Raw genomic sequence first — 15710 nt, 5'->3', positions numbered from 1 at the left:
TTGTCTGGGAAAAGAGACCAACCCCCCCCTGGCTACCCCCTCCTTTCAGGGAGTTGTAGAGAGTGATGAGGTCTCCCCTGAGCCTCCTCTTCTCCAGGCTGAACAGCCCCAGCTCCCTCAGCCTCTCCTCATAGGATCTGTGCTCGAGTCCCTTCACCAGCCGGGTTGCCCTCCTTTGGACCTGCTCCAGGACCTCGATATCCTTCCTGAACTGAGGGGCCCAGAACTGGACACAGGACTCGAGGTGTGGCCTCACCAGTGCTGAGTACAGGGGCAGAATCCCTTCCCTGGACCTGCTGGCCACGCTGTTCCTGATACAGGCCAGGATGCCATTGGCCTTCTTGGTCACCTGGGCACACTGCTGGCTCATGTTCAGCTTCCTGTCAATCCAGACTCCAAGGTCCCTTTCTGCCTGGCAATAGGGCCCACTTGCTGCATTTGGATCAGTACATGTACTGCCATGGTCAGATCTGTTCTGCTAAATGGAACCTCCAGGTTTTCTGGAGGTCTTCAGACCTCTATCCTGTAGCAGAGGTCTGGAGGAGAGAAAACCAGCAGGTTCCCAAGGTTACTGCCCCGGTTACCAACCTTAGGCACTGAGAAGGAATGGGAGAGCAGTCCTGTTTCTTTAAAAGTAGGAATAGAGTGAACTTTACCAGACATTGCCCTAAAACTTGAGGTCTTTGCAGCTTTTCTACCTTCCATAGGTTGTACAGTGGAGACCTAGAATATTGAGCTGAAAGTTGAACAAATTGACGTGTCAGCTGCAGCTAGAATGGCTTCTCCCAGGACTTAGGGCATACTAAATTAGCCAAAAGACTCGGGCAAATGTTGTTATCCAACCCACACAGAAAAGGCAGAAAGATGTTCTTGTGGCCTCCTGCAGTGCTTTTAGGTACTTTTATTCCAATCTAAATTTCAAGCTAAAACTTCCAATTGTGGCAGAAAGGGAAAAGTAAATAAATGAAATATTTCTTCAAAAACTATGCCTCCTTGGTGAGTCTGAAAAGAAATTGTAGGAACTCATCCTCTCATATTTCTTTCCTTTGTCACGTTCACGCTATGTTCAAACACTTTATTTTAACTCTGGCAAAACAGTATTTTCTGAAGACTTAAATCTTATTTGACTAAGTTCATTTCTAAAATCCTCTTGTTTCTAAGTTCAGGTTATATTATGAATACTAACTCTTACAGAATTTTATATTCAGGCACACATCAGAAGAACTGATAGATTTATCTACAAGATAAAATGTAGTGATATAATTCACTGGGGTTTTTTTCAAAGACCCTAAAGCTTCTTGAGACATCTTGCTGCAGAAACATTACTGTACCACATGAGACAATTTCATGTAGTATTTTTAAAGTGTGTGCTCAAACCTGAGCTGAATTGGTATTGAATCACAAGGCCCAAGTTTGAAATTGTGAATATCCATCTCATCTCATCAAAGTTGCAGTTATGTTTGGGTAGCTTGTCATTAATTCATCTTGTCATTAATTCATACAGTTCCTCTACCAGAGGGGAAGGAGTTTGTATGATTCCAACCATCTTCTCACCCTTTCCTGGTCTACCTGGTATTACTAAAATGAATAACACTCAAGTTTGTTTTGTTTTTTTTTTTCCATAAATGGGACTGATTTTATTTTAGCATTTAGCAGTGTCTTTTTTTTTTTTTCTTTTTAGCATTATTGAAGAGTTGTGCAAATAAAAAATTTGTCTCTCTGATTTCACACCAGGAAAAGAATATACACTCTATTTAGACATACACAAGAGAGACTGAAAAAAAGATTTTCCAGAAAGGAGATTATGAAATGCACCTTTTTCTTATGTTTGTTTTTTATGATTCCTTTGTCCATTATTTTAGCTTGGTTCCTCGTTGCAAACCTTTTCTCTCAAAGAAAGGCAGGTTTCAACTGAGAATAGAGAAGCCTAAAATGGTAACAAGCTTCTGCTTTTGTACAGGTCAGGCTTCCTCTGTTTGTTTTTGGTTGGTAAGTGTGCTTTGCTATCAGTTCTGCATTGCTTGGGTTTACAAAATCATGATAAACATTTTTTCCACAAATAAAACTATACACATTGTTTCATGCTCTGCATATGGTATACTTACTTTACTATGATTTTAATAATATTTTTTCCTTAATGAATGTACAGACATGCTTGGATCATGTAAAGAAGGAAAAAACACAGTATTTACCTTATGTTGAAAACTGTTTGCCAAGTGACTGTGTTGAAAATTCAGACACTGGGACTTCTAGGCTTCCTTCTGAAGCTTTATGTAATGGCTTTAGTAATGTTAATGTTAAAGTTAATGTAATTTGTTAAAATAATTTAAGCTGTACAAATAGCTTTTTTATTATACTAAGCAGTCAAGAATTGTACTGGTACTGTTTTAATCAGTTGTTATTCTCTCCTTGGTTCTTTGAAAAATGTTTGTTTAAAAATATCTGTACTTGTTCTTGCTCTTATCTCTTTTTCTCTGCGGGAAGAAGGAAGCAAGCAGTGTGAAGTGAAAAATAATGGATTTACTAACCAGAAAAAAAATATGTTGTTTTTTCCCAGTAACGCTTTCTTATTTTGCACATACCAGACTTCTGTATCATATTCCTTTGTAATTGTTGTAAACACTCTTTTATTTTTAAGGTTATTCTTGTGCAAGTTAATCCAGGGGAAGCCTTTACAATAAGAAGAGAAGATGGACAGTTTCAGTGCATTACAGGTAAAGCTGATGAATTTATTTTATTATTTCCTGAGTCTGTGTCAGGATAAATAAAAGGCATCTTGTGACAGAAATTATTTTAAATACAAGAGCAATTTTAAAGACCTAAAATATTGGGTGCTAAGGATCATTTGATTTAGCCTTCACTACTATGAAGTATTTTTTTCTTAGATGAAATTAAATTTCCTGGGGAGGGGAAGTGAGGAACATTTTCAGTTTGCAAAGCAAACGGGGAAGTATTGTAGCAAATTTTGACTAGCCCTGTTTATTACACAGATCTTAAGTTTGAGGGGATTTTTTTATTCTTTGCTGTCAGGTGGCATTGTTTGCCCATCCCAGCAGTACCTGTTCTCCCATTTCTAGTTTCTCATTATCTATAGGGGCCAAATTGTGACCTTTCTGAGTTCTAGCAATTGCAGCTTCAAAACATAAATGCTTTACCTAAAGAGAGTATCCATAGATTATGTATATATTATATATACAGAGTCACTTTTGTCATCTTCTGAGTCAGTGAATCCTGCCTTCTTTTTTTCTGGATGTTGGCCCAACTTCAACATTCTGGGAAGCTGAAGCAAGTATTTTCCAGCTCCTTCCCCTCTCTCTCCAGTTTGAGATGGGAGGAAAGGTCTGCTTTCCAGTGTCATAGGTCCTTTGGCTACAAAATAACTGACTAAAAGGAGACCTTGTGTAATTGAGTGTATATTAACAATTCTTAAAAGTTTACAGGCCCATTAGCTCTATTTTTCAAAACTGTGTTGGTTGCAGGTTGTTGTTGCTTCCATTAAGTCACAAATGGATCTGTATTGCAGCTCACAGGTCTAAAAGGTTTATTTGAAATTTGCTGTGTAATAAACACTTGTCAAAATCTAATGGCAAGTTAGATATGGGAACATAGTGATTTCTGTCTTGAAATTTAAGTTAAGGAGCAGATTAAGGTACATTTCATTTCTGTTGCACAAATCATTGAGAGGCATGCATTTATTTGGGCTTATTTTGATTTATCAGATAGGCTTTGGGGGGCAGGGCACTTTCCTTGCATGATCATCTTGAAAGCAGGGGGTGTGGGATGAATTGCAAAAATACTGAGATCATATCTTTATATATCAGGCTCTAACCTTTCATGGTACAGCTTTTATCCTTACCTGGTCCCTCTTGCTTCCCAAGTAGGCAGCTTGCTATTGTGATTTGATCCAGCTGCTGACTTCTTCATGCTTTAAATATGAGAGTGAACATGAGAAGTTCTTAGATAATTGTTCTTGAGTCTCATTAACTGCAAGCTCATATAGGGTTTTTACAACTTTCCTGAAAAGTGGCACTGAGAGTCTAGGAAGGTAGAGCCCAAATGAGTTCCACAGCTTTTGCAAACCATCTGCTATAAGGACAATTTTCCTGTCCTTTGCCCTTCCAGGACATGAAAATACAGCTTAGAGTTGGTAGCAAAACAGAGAGTATAGAGGCTTTTTTGTAGCTGTATACTCACTAATCTTAAAACAGAATCTGAAATGCACGTGATCTTATGAATGTTTCTTTTCTGGTCTATTCTTGCCAGTCCTGAGACATTTCTGTGGTTTATGAGTGCTATGCCAATGGGTCTTTCTACATTTTGCCTTGTTAGGTTTGTTTGGCTTAAAGAAAAAATTCCCTTCCTAATTGATGCTGTACTTTTTCATGGTTATCTATTGCAACTAATGAGGAATGTTTATGTTCCTGCTTTCTGTGTGTAAATTTGTATAAAGGTTGTACACTGTAGAAACAAATTTTATATTGGTACTATTTTTTGTTCTTCCACAACTTCTCAAATGTATTTGTCTTTGATGTGGCAACAGAAGGAATGAAAAGCCCACGAAATGGGTTACAGACACAGGAGACTATTGCATTGACTGTTAAGAGAGAAGCTTGCATCAGTTCCCTTTTTTTTTTTCCTTTTTTTTTCCTTCACTGTATGCACTCAGTTATTAGGTCAAACCAGAGTTAGATGTAGAAATACATAAGGAGTATTGTTTGGACAAAACCCTATAAATGTGAGGAGATTATTTTTAAAAAAAGATGTGAAGACAGCAAGGATGGCAAAATTCAGTGGAGATGCAATCAGTGGGAAGTCATTTTAGTAATTATGAAGTTCCTTAATAATTTTTTCCAATCTGTTTTTCCTGTAACTATTTACCCATCTTTATAGTAAATTCTGACTTCTGTGACTTAAAAAGTATCTGTGAAGAGAGCAAATTCAATTCTTCTATAATGTACTGTGTAAATAAAGGTAGTTAAAAATGTTTATCTGTAAACATTCTTTGCAAAACCACAGCACATATTGCCCACAGAACACTTGTAATTACATACAACAGGTATGTTGTGTATTGCAATTAATGTTTTTGTCTTGTATCACACTCAGAAACCACTTGGAAGAAAAGCATTAGTGCAAGCAAAGATTATTCATGAAATGCACATAATACTTTACTAGAGGCATTCCAATATTCTTTCAAACTGTGGCTTGTAGAACTTACATATGTAATTCACAATATTTAGTTATGTGTGATAGAATGAGAAATGATCACAAAACTGTCTTTGTTTCTGATGGTTGCTTTCTAGAATGAACTGGTTCTGAGAATTTATTTCATATTTTGTGGGATGTTCAGTATTCTACAAATAACAAGGACTTCAGTTCAATATTGAATATAGTAACTTTTTTTTAAGGAAGATGAAGCTTGTTACTGTTTTTTAAGTCTGTATTTTAATTTTTTAAATCTTATTTTTAATAAGCTTAGGAAAATGGTGGGTAACTAATATGTTGTTTCTTTGGAGTAAAGTCTTACTAAAAGATAGCCAAGGAAAAAGGAGAAATAATTTAATTACAGAGGATAGGAACAAGTTAGAATGTTACACACTGTCACATTGTGAAAACAATAAAATGTAAATTCAGTTTTCTTGGTGGCCAGTTTTCATAGGCACACGTGTAACTTCAAATTGTGTAAGTATAATGAAATGAAGGAAAAGAAGTTGAGAGGCAGTGAGCTGCTTCTGGATGGCTCCGCAGTAGAAGTGCAGATACAGTAGTTCAGGTGATTTGTAAGGTTCTGTTCCTTGGATAATTCTAGATCTTTCTTGTACTTTATTGCTGGTCATTTCACCTTGAGACTGTGTTGTCTGCTGAAGTCAGTGTGGATGGTTTATAAATTTAACCATCATGTTAATTGCATTTTCTTGCATCATATCCCCATCTGTTGGAAACATTGAGACACTCCATCAATCTTTGTACTGCTCTTGTTACTGTCCTCTTTACAGATAAAATAACTATCCTTCTTTTGGATACTCTATACATAGGGTAGAACTTCTTAATCTGAGAACAAGGAAAGTCAGTGTCTTCCCAGGAGAAAGGAGAGGTGTGATTAAAGTGACTATTTTAGAGCTGTCCTTGAATCAGTGAAGGAATGAAAACTTAAAGCACCCATTAATGGAGGGCTACACTGTTCTTCTTCTGTGAGCTGAGCTTCTGAATTAAATGCTGCATTTATATCCAGGTCTCTGGGCTGACTTTGTCCTCTCTTTACTGGGGTAACTCTCATAAAATATTTGTCAAATTATGGCTCTTTTGAAACTATGGTAAGTGAGATGTGGTTTGATGCAGGCCTCTTCCATGGCAGAGTGGGAGAAAAAGATCTTAAGATTGTTTCCTGGTTTGAACTCTCTTAAGGCTGGCAGAAGAACAGTGGTGGTTAAGGGACCTTTCCTCCCCATTCCTGTATTTTGGCAAAGTTTTGATGACTTAAAATAGTTTGTGTATTTTGTTTTCAGTGTCTTATATTTCCGTAAAATAAGAAGCATGGTTGCTCTATTTCTGTATTTAGCAGTCCTGAATCTTAGTTGCATTTCTATTGTATGTATTTTGACTTAAACACAGCTTCAAATGTGCACTCCTGTGTGCCAGTGGCCATTTCTCTGATTTTGTAAAATATTTTCTTTGGCTGCCCACTGGTTTGTCTGATAGAGATGACTTCTGCCCTCTCTTGACGTAATTTCAATTTAAACCATTTGTCAGTCTCCTACTTTCCAAAGACACTTTGCTTTTCTTGCTAGCTAGATAGGAAGATATCTGTGTACCCATGTGCTGGACCAAAATGTTTCTTTTCAGAAGAGCTCTTTCAGATGTATGAAACTACTTTCCCATGTACCCAGACTTCTGAGGAAACTTCCCTTAAGCTGAAATTTTCTTCTGTTAAAGTGAAATAATCAGCTACATTACAGTGATTCAGAAAACCAGGTTTGAAATGTATGAATGGGCTCTCTTTGTCGAAGTGAATTACTGCAGATCACTCATTCATGAATTCTTCCTATTGCAGAATAAATGAATGAAGATGACTCATCTTGAGCACATTTTATAACAGTCCCAAGTTACAGCTAAAGGCTATTAAATGTTACTTGACATAATAAGAGAGACCATGTTCTATATGTCTCTGCAAAGGAAAATTGCCATTTTCATAATAAAATAAGTAAATTTATGTAAATTAGGGTGAGTCATAAATACTTCATGCTTTGAAATTAAATGAAGTATCAGTATTAAGTTAGTCTCTAGGATAAAAGTTAAGCAATTTTAACCTCGTTTTTTCCCTTTTAAAATAAGGAACAAAATGCCTCTGAAAAGTGATTTAAAGGAAATCAAGAGGAAAAAAAGATCACAAGAATTTTAAGACTACCATAGTGAAACACAGACTTTATTTCATTCTAAGATTAACTTCAGCATGGCAACACTAAGCCTGCCCATTACCTAGAACATTATGTGAATAAAACTCTTACAGAATCATGGGTTTGGGTTAGACAGGACCTCCAAAGATTATCTAATTTCAGCCCCCTGCCATGGGCAAGGACATCTGTCATGGGATCAGATTGCTTAAGGCAACCTGTCCTTGATCACTTCCAGTGCCGAGGCATCCACAGTTTTTTTGGAACCTGTTCCAGTGCATCACCATTGTCATCACAAAATTCAGTCTTGCATCCAGTCTAAACCTACCTCCTTTCACTTACAAACCATTGCCCCTTGTCCTGTCACAGTGCCTGGTAAAAGGTATCTCTCTGCTTGTCTTATAAGCCCCCATTATAAATTGAAAGGCCACAATAACTCTCCCTACAGCGTTCTCTTCTCCAGGCTTAACACCCCCAACTCTCTGTCTCTCTTCATAGGAGAAGTGCTCCAGCCCTCTGATCATTTTTGTGGCCCTCCTGGACTTGATCCAACAGGTTCATGTCTTTCCTGAGGGCTCCAGAGCTGGATGCAGATTTTCAGGTGGGGTCTCAGGGGAGCAGAGTAGAGGGAGAGAATCACCTCCCTCAGCATGCTGGTTAAGCTGCTTTGATGCAGCCCAGGGTACAGTTGGCCTTCTGGGCTTGTGTCTAATTTTTCATCCACTCATATCCCAAGTCCTCTTCAAGGCTCCTCTCAATCTATTGCTGTTACCTGCTGCTGGGTCTCATGAGTTTTGATTGTTCTCAGATAGTGTTAGAGAAACCAAGATGAATGTGTTAAAATCAAAGTATAACTTCTATTTAACTAGGTTTGAACCAAAAATACCCCTACATTTATTTTGTTCTCAGTATCATCTGATGCTTCGGTGTTAAGTTTTATTTAAAACTAATTTATTACTATTGGAAATGGTTAAAGATAGAGTCATAAATTCTGTCAAAGTTGTCACAACCCCCTCAGAAGGGACTGTTCTACTTGCTAATGGTCATTAGAGGATGCTTCTTTCAGAAGACCAGAGCTTATTATCCAATCTTAAACCCACTGTTAAGTGGAACAAGTGCGTGCTGTTATTCTGTGGTGACTTTAGGATGTACTGGGATACACAGCACTGCAGTCATGATCCCATTTATTGGCTTTAAGGGTAAAATCATCTCCAGAAATACCACATCTTGTTTGTTAAAATACTCAGTATCCACCTGAGCACTTGGAAAAGTTTAGAAATAAAATAACATTTATTTAAATACGTAGATCTGTAGTAATGGAACAAATGAGTAAAACCAATAGAATGCTTTTAACTAAAATTCTTGTATTGAGCATCTCCAGTCTTCAGGTAGCTCAAGAGTCTGGATAATGAACCCTTACAAGGAAAGCCAGACGACAAAGTTCAGTGCTCTCTAGTTTTGCTGCTTCCATTAAGAGCAGTTTACTGGAGCCATCCAGGGAAGCTGCTCTGGGTTTTCTTTTTTTTTTTTTTTTTTCTGTAGCCCAAGAAGGAAATAATTCTCATCCTTGTTTCCATTTACCTGTTTCTCATTTCTAAATACTGAAATGTTACATGATGCGTGTAAGTTTATTTGCTTTTCATCTTCAAAGATGTTTTACAGCTTTTCTTCACTGTAGGCTTCTGAAGGCACGGATGTAAGGGTTTATTACATTAAAAAAATAAAAATAAACCCACCCTAAATGGTAAATCCTTCCAGTTGTCTTAGAGATTCCTTCTGAGTGCTGTAGAAGACTAAACATGATATGCAAGGCTGAAACAGGGTATGAATACTAACATCCTTTTTTACACATTAATTTTAGGATCCCTATAAGAAGTATATAGAGGGCCTTCATAGAAGGCTTTGTGGAAAGGTAGGTCAAGTCAACTAAAAGTATGAGGTCAAAGCAAGCTACAGTGACTTAAAGCCATTTAACTATTAATTGAGGATGTCCTTGTAGAGTTTGAGTCTCAGGGTAGCTTAACTTTAAAGCATCTCTGTTTGGAAATAACTTTCAATATACACCTTTTAGAAATCGTTTTATAGACGTTTGTATTTCCAAATACCTACAGTCCAACTAAAAATAATAAGAAGATCAGTACTGGTCAGCTATGTAGGAGTTTGCAGAGGAGGTTTGATATTCTTCTGTCTTGGAATAAGATGATGAGGAGAGTGGCCACAAGGCGTGGCTGTAGCAGCTTTATTTGGAGGGCTCTCATTCCAAAATAATTGTAAGTAGAAGCTGTTCTTTTTATAGCCTAGAGTGATAAACAGTGCAAATTTTATCACAGACTTACCCTTTAGCCTTTTAAAGTTAAATTAGCATATAAAATAAAGAAATAATGATGGATTTATGCCCTTGCTGCAGTGCATGTAGAATGCTCGTGTACTGACTTTAACACACAGGAGATCCCTAATACATAATTTAAGTGCTATTAGCAGGTAAAGCTTTCCTATAAGCCCTGCTGCTGCAGCTTTTCTAGCACTACTACTAGTGCTGAGCTGAATTAAAACCAGCTTGGGTCTGTCTACTTGATTCTGTAGCCCCTTTTGCAGTAGGGCAGAGGCAGTTTTCACTCTTTCAGGACAATCTCTCGAATGTGTTTCAGTAGCTCAGTAAAACCTGCAGAGTAGTGCAAAGCAAGGTCATTCACCTGAGCAGAATGAAGCTGTGATCTAGAAGTCTGCTGTTTTGATCCAGCTCTTTCTGCCCTGAGAGTGGCCATGAGACTTTGCCTCTTAATGGAGCTCCCTCAGGCTTCTCTGGAAACTGCCTAACCTTCTCCTCTGTTAAGTTTGATAACTGATCAGGTCTTGGTGGTCCCCATCTTCTTCAGTCCTTAAAGAGACAGGGATGACACCAAAAAAATGGTGCTTGAAAAGCTTATTTTATCCTGCTGCTTTTTCTGCCAGAGCATCTCACGTTGTTAGGTTTATAAATACTGGATTTCTAAAATATGCTATTCCCAGAATAAACTAGACTTAGCAAAAGTTTTATTAAAAAGCAAACTAGATCTGTTTTGTAACCTTCTGCAGCAGCAAACTTAAAAAAACCAAAGAAACAACAAAAAAAAACCCTGCAAAAACCAAACAACAGATAAAAAGGGAAATGCATTGTTTAGATCTCAATCAAACTGTAGTGTGTTTTTAGGGAAAACTTAGTGTTTCAACTTTTCTGTCATTGATTTCTATTTAAAATGTCCTAAATAGATCTAATATATTTATGCAGACAAAACACTTCTAACATTTTTGCCTTGGTTACCTTCTTATTCTTACATATTTTTCTAACATTTATCGTATTTTGACAGATTTCACACATTTTGAATGAATGAATGAATTTATGAATGAATTCATAAATTACTTTTGTCATTATAAGGTGCTCAGTCAGGTTCTCCTTGTCCTGTCTCATTTTCCTGTATATTCTGATAAATCAATCTCCCCCTGTACCTTCTCTGATATCCCCTTTATTCCCTCTTTTCACTACACTGCAAGCTCCACGCTGCAAACTCAGCCTGACTGGAAGAAGATTCTGGAGACATTTGTTTGAAATACCAGTGCTTCAGCTGCATACTAAAAACATCTAATTGTAGGTGTCTAAATGTGCATTCTATATGTGGCCTTGGATCTAAACTCCCATCAGAACCAGTGAAGACTTAGTCAGTGCTTTTCAGCTGACATCAGTTTGCAGTGAATAGCTCTCCAGGCTCCACTGGCTGCACTAACTAGATCTCCACTTGCTGTAATGGAAGTTTAAAGTCCTAACTTGCACACAGACACATAATTTTAGATACCTAAATGAGATGTCTCCATTCTGGAGCTGAAGTCTGGCTATTATAAGCTGACATAAGAAAGGCTGCATCCTGAGAACATCTCATTTGAGTCTGTTGTTTTGCAGTTGTACACACAATAAATATCTTTGTCCTCAAGCATGTGAGATTTTTAACTCATTCATCCATTTCCATGAGCATCTAACTTTTTACAAGTTACCAGTACTTGGAGGTCCATGTTAGGAATGGAGTCACAGCCCTAAGATGCAGCTAGATAATGCCCCCCAAAACTTGGTTTCCATTAGTGTAGTCAGTGGTTATCTAGCACACAGGGCTATGAATGTTAACTCAAAATGCTGAGATTCAGGTGCTTCTCTGAGTCTTCCAGCTGAGCCTGGAATCAGTTGGGTGAGTCTTGTATGAACCATGTTAGGCTGGTCAGGTCTGCATCTGGCAATATTATTATAGACCCATGGCATTACAGTCAGTTCATCAGTTTTCTTCCCTGACTATCCTGCTAATGGCAAAGAAATAGCCCCGTATGATTTGTTTTATGGAGGAAAAAGAGGAGAAAATTGATGTAGGATCTATTATTGGCTTCTAATGTAAGTAGGAAGTTAATCTAAGTAGATAGCAGTAGATAGTAGATAGATAGTAGATAGATTCTACTATCTAGGATAGATAGTAGAAATCAGAGGTGCAGGCAGAGCAGTCTGAAAAACATTTTACTTAGTAGGTTCACTCAATATCCTGACATTTAGCATAACTTATGCAGCTAGCATTTTCTGCATCTTAATTGAATGGAGTGTGGATGATTGAAATAATACAGTTTCATGAAGATTGCTAGCATTAAGTAAAGAAGTTTCTCTATTTCATTATCTGATTAATTCTTTAAAAATAAATGGTGCTTCTATTTTATTGAAACTCAAAATGTTTTAAAAATGCTTTTAAATTACTTTGCTCTGGGTTTCATAAGAATGGGGAGGCTAGAACTTCATGTATCAAGGATTTCTTTTGTTAAAGCCTCTTTCACTACCTGTACAGTAAGAACACAGGCTGGTGTGTCATATACTGGAAAATGTTAGAAATTGTTAGATGAGAGCCCAGGAAATTTCTTTATAGTTCTACCCTGTAAGATTCAAGTTGTATTCAGACTTATATTAAAGAATTACTGTTAATGAAGAAACAGCTTTGAATTAATTTTGATTGGCATGCGCTATTGATAGTAGATTATTATAGTTGTCTTTTTTTGATTGTCTGTTAAATTATGGAGATTTTGTCACTTTGCATGACTTCACACGATTGTGACACTCTTCAACTTCATTAAGCTTGACTTCCCCTTCTTTCTTTTGCAGACATGCAACAATTTGTTCTAATCTAAAACAGCTTATTATCCAAATGAGGGAAAGCAAGAACAGGGGAAAGATAACAAGGTCATCACAAACATATAGCTGTGCACAGATACAACTACTTTGTAATGTGTGCTAAAGACCAATTACAAGCATGTAAGTTCAGCCACTTAAAGCCATTAAGAAACAGTTTAATTACATGGGGTTTCATATAAAGTTGGAAGAACCAAATTCACTGGTAGTAAATACAGGTGTCCACAGTGCTGTCCGCTTGTTTTCTTTTTGTCAAGACACCCTATCTGAATCTGCAAAGAACTTTCCAGAAAATTCACATGTCTGGAGCAGGTGCCCTAAGACACCATCTTAAGAGGTTCAGATTTTTTCAAGTGACTGTACAGTACCAAATAACTTGTAGATGGGCCTCAAGTTCATAGTATTAGAGCTGCCAGAGGAGCTGACTACAACTTCCTTCCCTTTTGATTCATCAGCTATTGTGTTACTATATGGTTTGTGCCCCGGGCCTGTTCTCAGTTTTTTTTTTCTAGTAGCTCATTCTCCAGCAGTTTCACTATCCTTTTCCTTTGGTGCTTTATGTATGGGATATCTTCATAAATACCAGGTATATTTTTTTTTCCTTGGATGATCGTGACAGTTCTATACAGAGGTACAGTGGATGTGCCTTCCAAGGCAACCAAAGAAAGAATGAATGCCAAACCAATAATCTATATTATTACTTCATTAAAAATTCTTAAAAGGATTTAATATGGGATTGTAGTTTCAATAAAAGGTGAATAAGTTACTATGAGCAGGCTAGTGAGAGTATCCCTCACAATAATCTCTTCATAACAAAGTATTGCAACAACTCTAGAAAAATCTCATGAAATACGGACAGGTCATTCACAGTAGGACTGTGCTGAGCAAAGACCACAAAAGGATCATTGGCTGAGGCAAAGTCCTAGAGCAGGGAAATTCCTACTCATAAAACACAGCTTAGCAAGCCAGTTCTAAAAACTAACTAAAAAGCCCAACAAAACGATCTACTAAAGCAGGCAGAAACAATCAAATTCCCCGGAAGAGGAACAGAAAAGAACAGTTTGGCCCAGGAGCTGTGACTTAATAATACTGCAGCCTTCTCTTCTACAAATCACGATGAAAAGTGAAGTCAAAGAGGAGAAAGGTGTCTACAGAGAGTTGCCAGCCTCTCTGTTACTTTCCACAAATTGCATTTAAGGTACTGTCTGAAAGGTATTGTTGTCTTCACAGAGTTAGCTCTCATGGCTAACTCTGACAGGGTTACCTCTCTTATCATATACAGCCAAGAGACATCTCAGTAAAACTCTTAAGTAGCAGGTAGATTTACAAAATTAGATTAAGCATACTTAAGTTTGCATTTATTCTTTCTGTTATGCTTTCCAGGCACAGAATTGTTTTTTTAATTTCAGAAAAAGGTAGCTCAATCTTACCTAGCTTTTAAATTCAGGAGTTTTTAATGTTTCTCTCCTATTTTTCAAAAGATAGACATACAAATGAATCCATCTTGCAGGCAGATCCTTGAAGTTCCTAAAGGCCAAGATGTGTTTGGGAATTTGAGAAGCTAAACTGTTTTTTTTTCCTTAAAGATAATTTTTTTCTGAAATGGATAGTAAGGGGTCAAAAGCAGAGTGACTACCTCTGACGCAGTGTGACGCTACTGGCGGTGCAGTTTTGAGCAACATCTGGTGACTAAGCAAGGCATCAATCAGTGAAAATATTTAATAAGTTACAAAGGCAGTCTGAGCAACTGGAACCAGTAAAATTCTTCCAGCAAAAATGAGTTTTAAAAATGACCTGCTAAGAGATCTGAAAAATAAAAGTGACCATCAGCAAATGTTGAACGTAGGCTCACACTAGCCAGTTACCTCTGCATCTAACTTCCACTCATTTCCCTGACTTGTACTGCAAATGGATACAAGAGGACTGGCAAACATGAGCTTTTGAGGTTGTTTGTTGGCTATTTGATCACTTTTTGCTGTGGACTTGTGGCTCCTGTGTATTAGAACACTGGTTTACACAGGTTGTAAATATGATAAGTAGCATTTCAATAAAATATTTGTAAAAGGTGTCTTTTTATGCTTGCTACACTCTTCTAATTCTTACACAAAGAAAGACTGCTTAAGAAAGAGGGAAATATACCTTGGTAATACCCTATCTTCTTATTGTAGCTATTTACACTCTCAAGTTTCCTTGTGTTCCTTTCCAACACTAGACTAGGAGCCTTATTCCTATGGGCAGACAGCTTTATCTGTAGGTTGTTTCAGTTTATCCTCTAACAGGTCTTTAAAATACCATCAAGAGCACTAATTTGCTTGTAATAGCTTTCCAACTGCCCATTACATTCATAGAATTTCAGTGTGCTGTCATTTATTTATTTTTTTTTTTCAAGGTACTGAGTCTCATCTTTTCATCTGAAAAATAGATCCATTATTTCTGATGAGAAAGAATCCAGTCTCATCTCGGTGACCGGAGTTAAACAGAAGGATCTGGGGGGGTTGGGTTCTTTTCAGAAGCATGGAAAATGTGTGTTGCTGGATCATCTTGGTGTATGGTGGCATTGTGCAGCTGTGTCTGGACAAGTAAACATTTTTTGTGTTCAGCTTCTGAGAGCTGAACAGGTCTGAATTACCTGGGAGCATGCCACACAGAAAGAGGCTGAGTGTCAGGTAGGGGCTGTGTCTGTATGGAATGTGGCTTTGGAGGGCTCTGAAGGCCAGTGGGAAGCAAATAGAAGGGCTAGAGAATGCAGGTGAAAAGAACTGCAGGTATGCAATGGAATCTTAAGGCCAGATACCTGCATGCTGCCTGTTTCCAAGCTGGAAAATTCAAAGCATAGTACCCCCATAGAGTGGGTCATTTTTTGGGTTTTTTTAAAGTTCTAAATTGTGGATGAAATAGGAAAGGATTGAATGCTAAAGCATCCTATGAATCTAGGAAGATGTACAGCTAGCCAAGAATGTTAATATATTCCTTCTTAATCACTCAGTGTACTCAGGTATCTTTCAGCCATCAAGATATTTTAGAAATACTTGTCATTTCAGCAAGGCTGATCACCAAAATTACTCAAATGCTATAGGAAATCTGTATTCCAGAAGTAGTAAAAAGATCAACAAGAATATGCATTAACTGTTTAA

General features: G+C 37.4%; 1 protein-coding gene across 10 annotated transcripts in view; it reads left to right on the top strand.

Annotated features, from left to right (window-relative positions):
• The window catches only part of FNDC3A (fibronectin type III domain containing 3A), a 124105-nt gene that overhangs the window by 41249 nt on the left and 67146 nt on the right, over positions 1-15710 (top strand). For 8 of the 10 annotated variants that reach the window (XM_071739103.1, XM_071739120.1, XM_071739112.1 and 5 more), the window contains one exon: positions 2639-2714. The exons of the other annotated variants lie outside the window; for them this stretch is intronic. In XM_071739103.1, coding sequence (XP_071595204.1) covers positions 2639-2714 — 76 coding nt within the window. The remainder of the gene's footprint in view (positions 1-2638; positions 2715-15710) is intronic. 10 annotated transcript variants of the gene reach the window in all.

The sequence above is a fragment of the Heliangelus exortis genome, chromosome 1 (assembly GCF_036169615.1).
Source record: "Heliangelus exortis chromosome 1, bHelExo1.hap1, whole genome shotgun sequence".
Lineage (NCBI taxonomy): Eukaryota > Metazoa > Chordata > Aves > Apodiformes > Trochilidae > Heliangelus > Heliangelus exortis.
The sequence above is the reverse complement of the archived record's forward strand: the minus strand, read 5'-3'. Positions and strand labels throughout refer to the sequence as shown.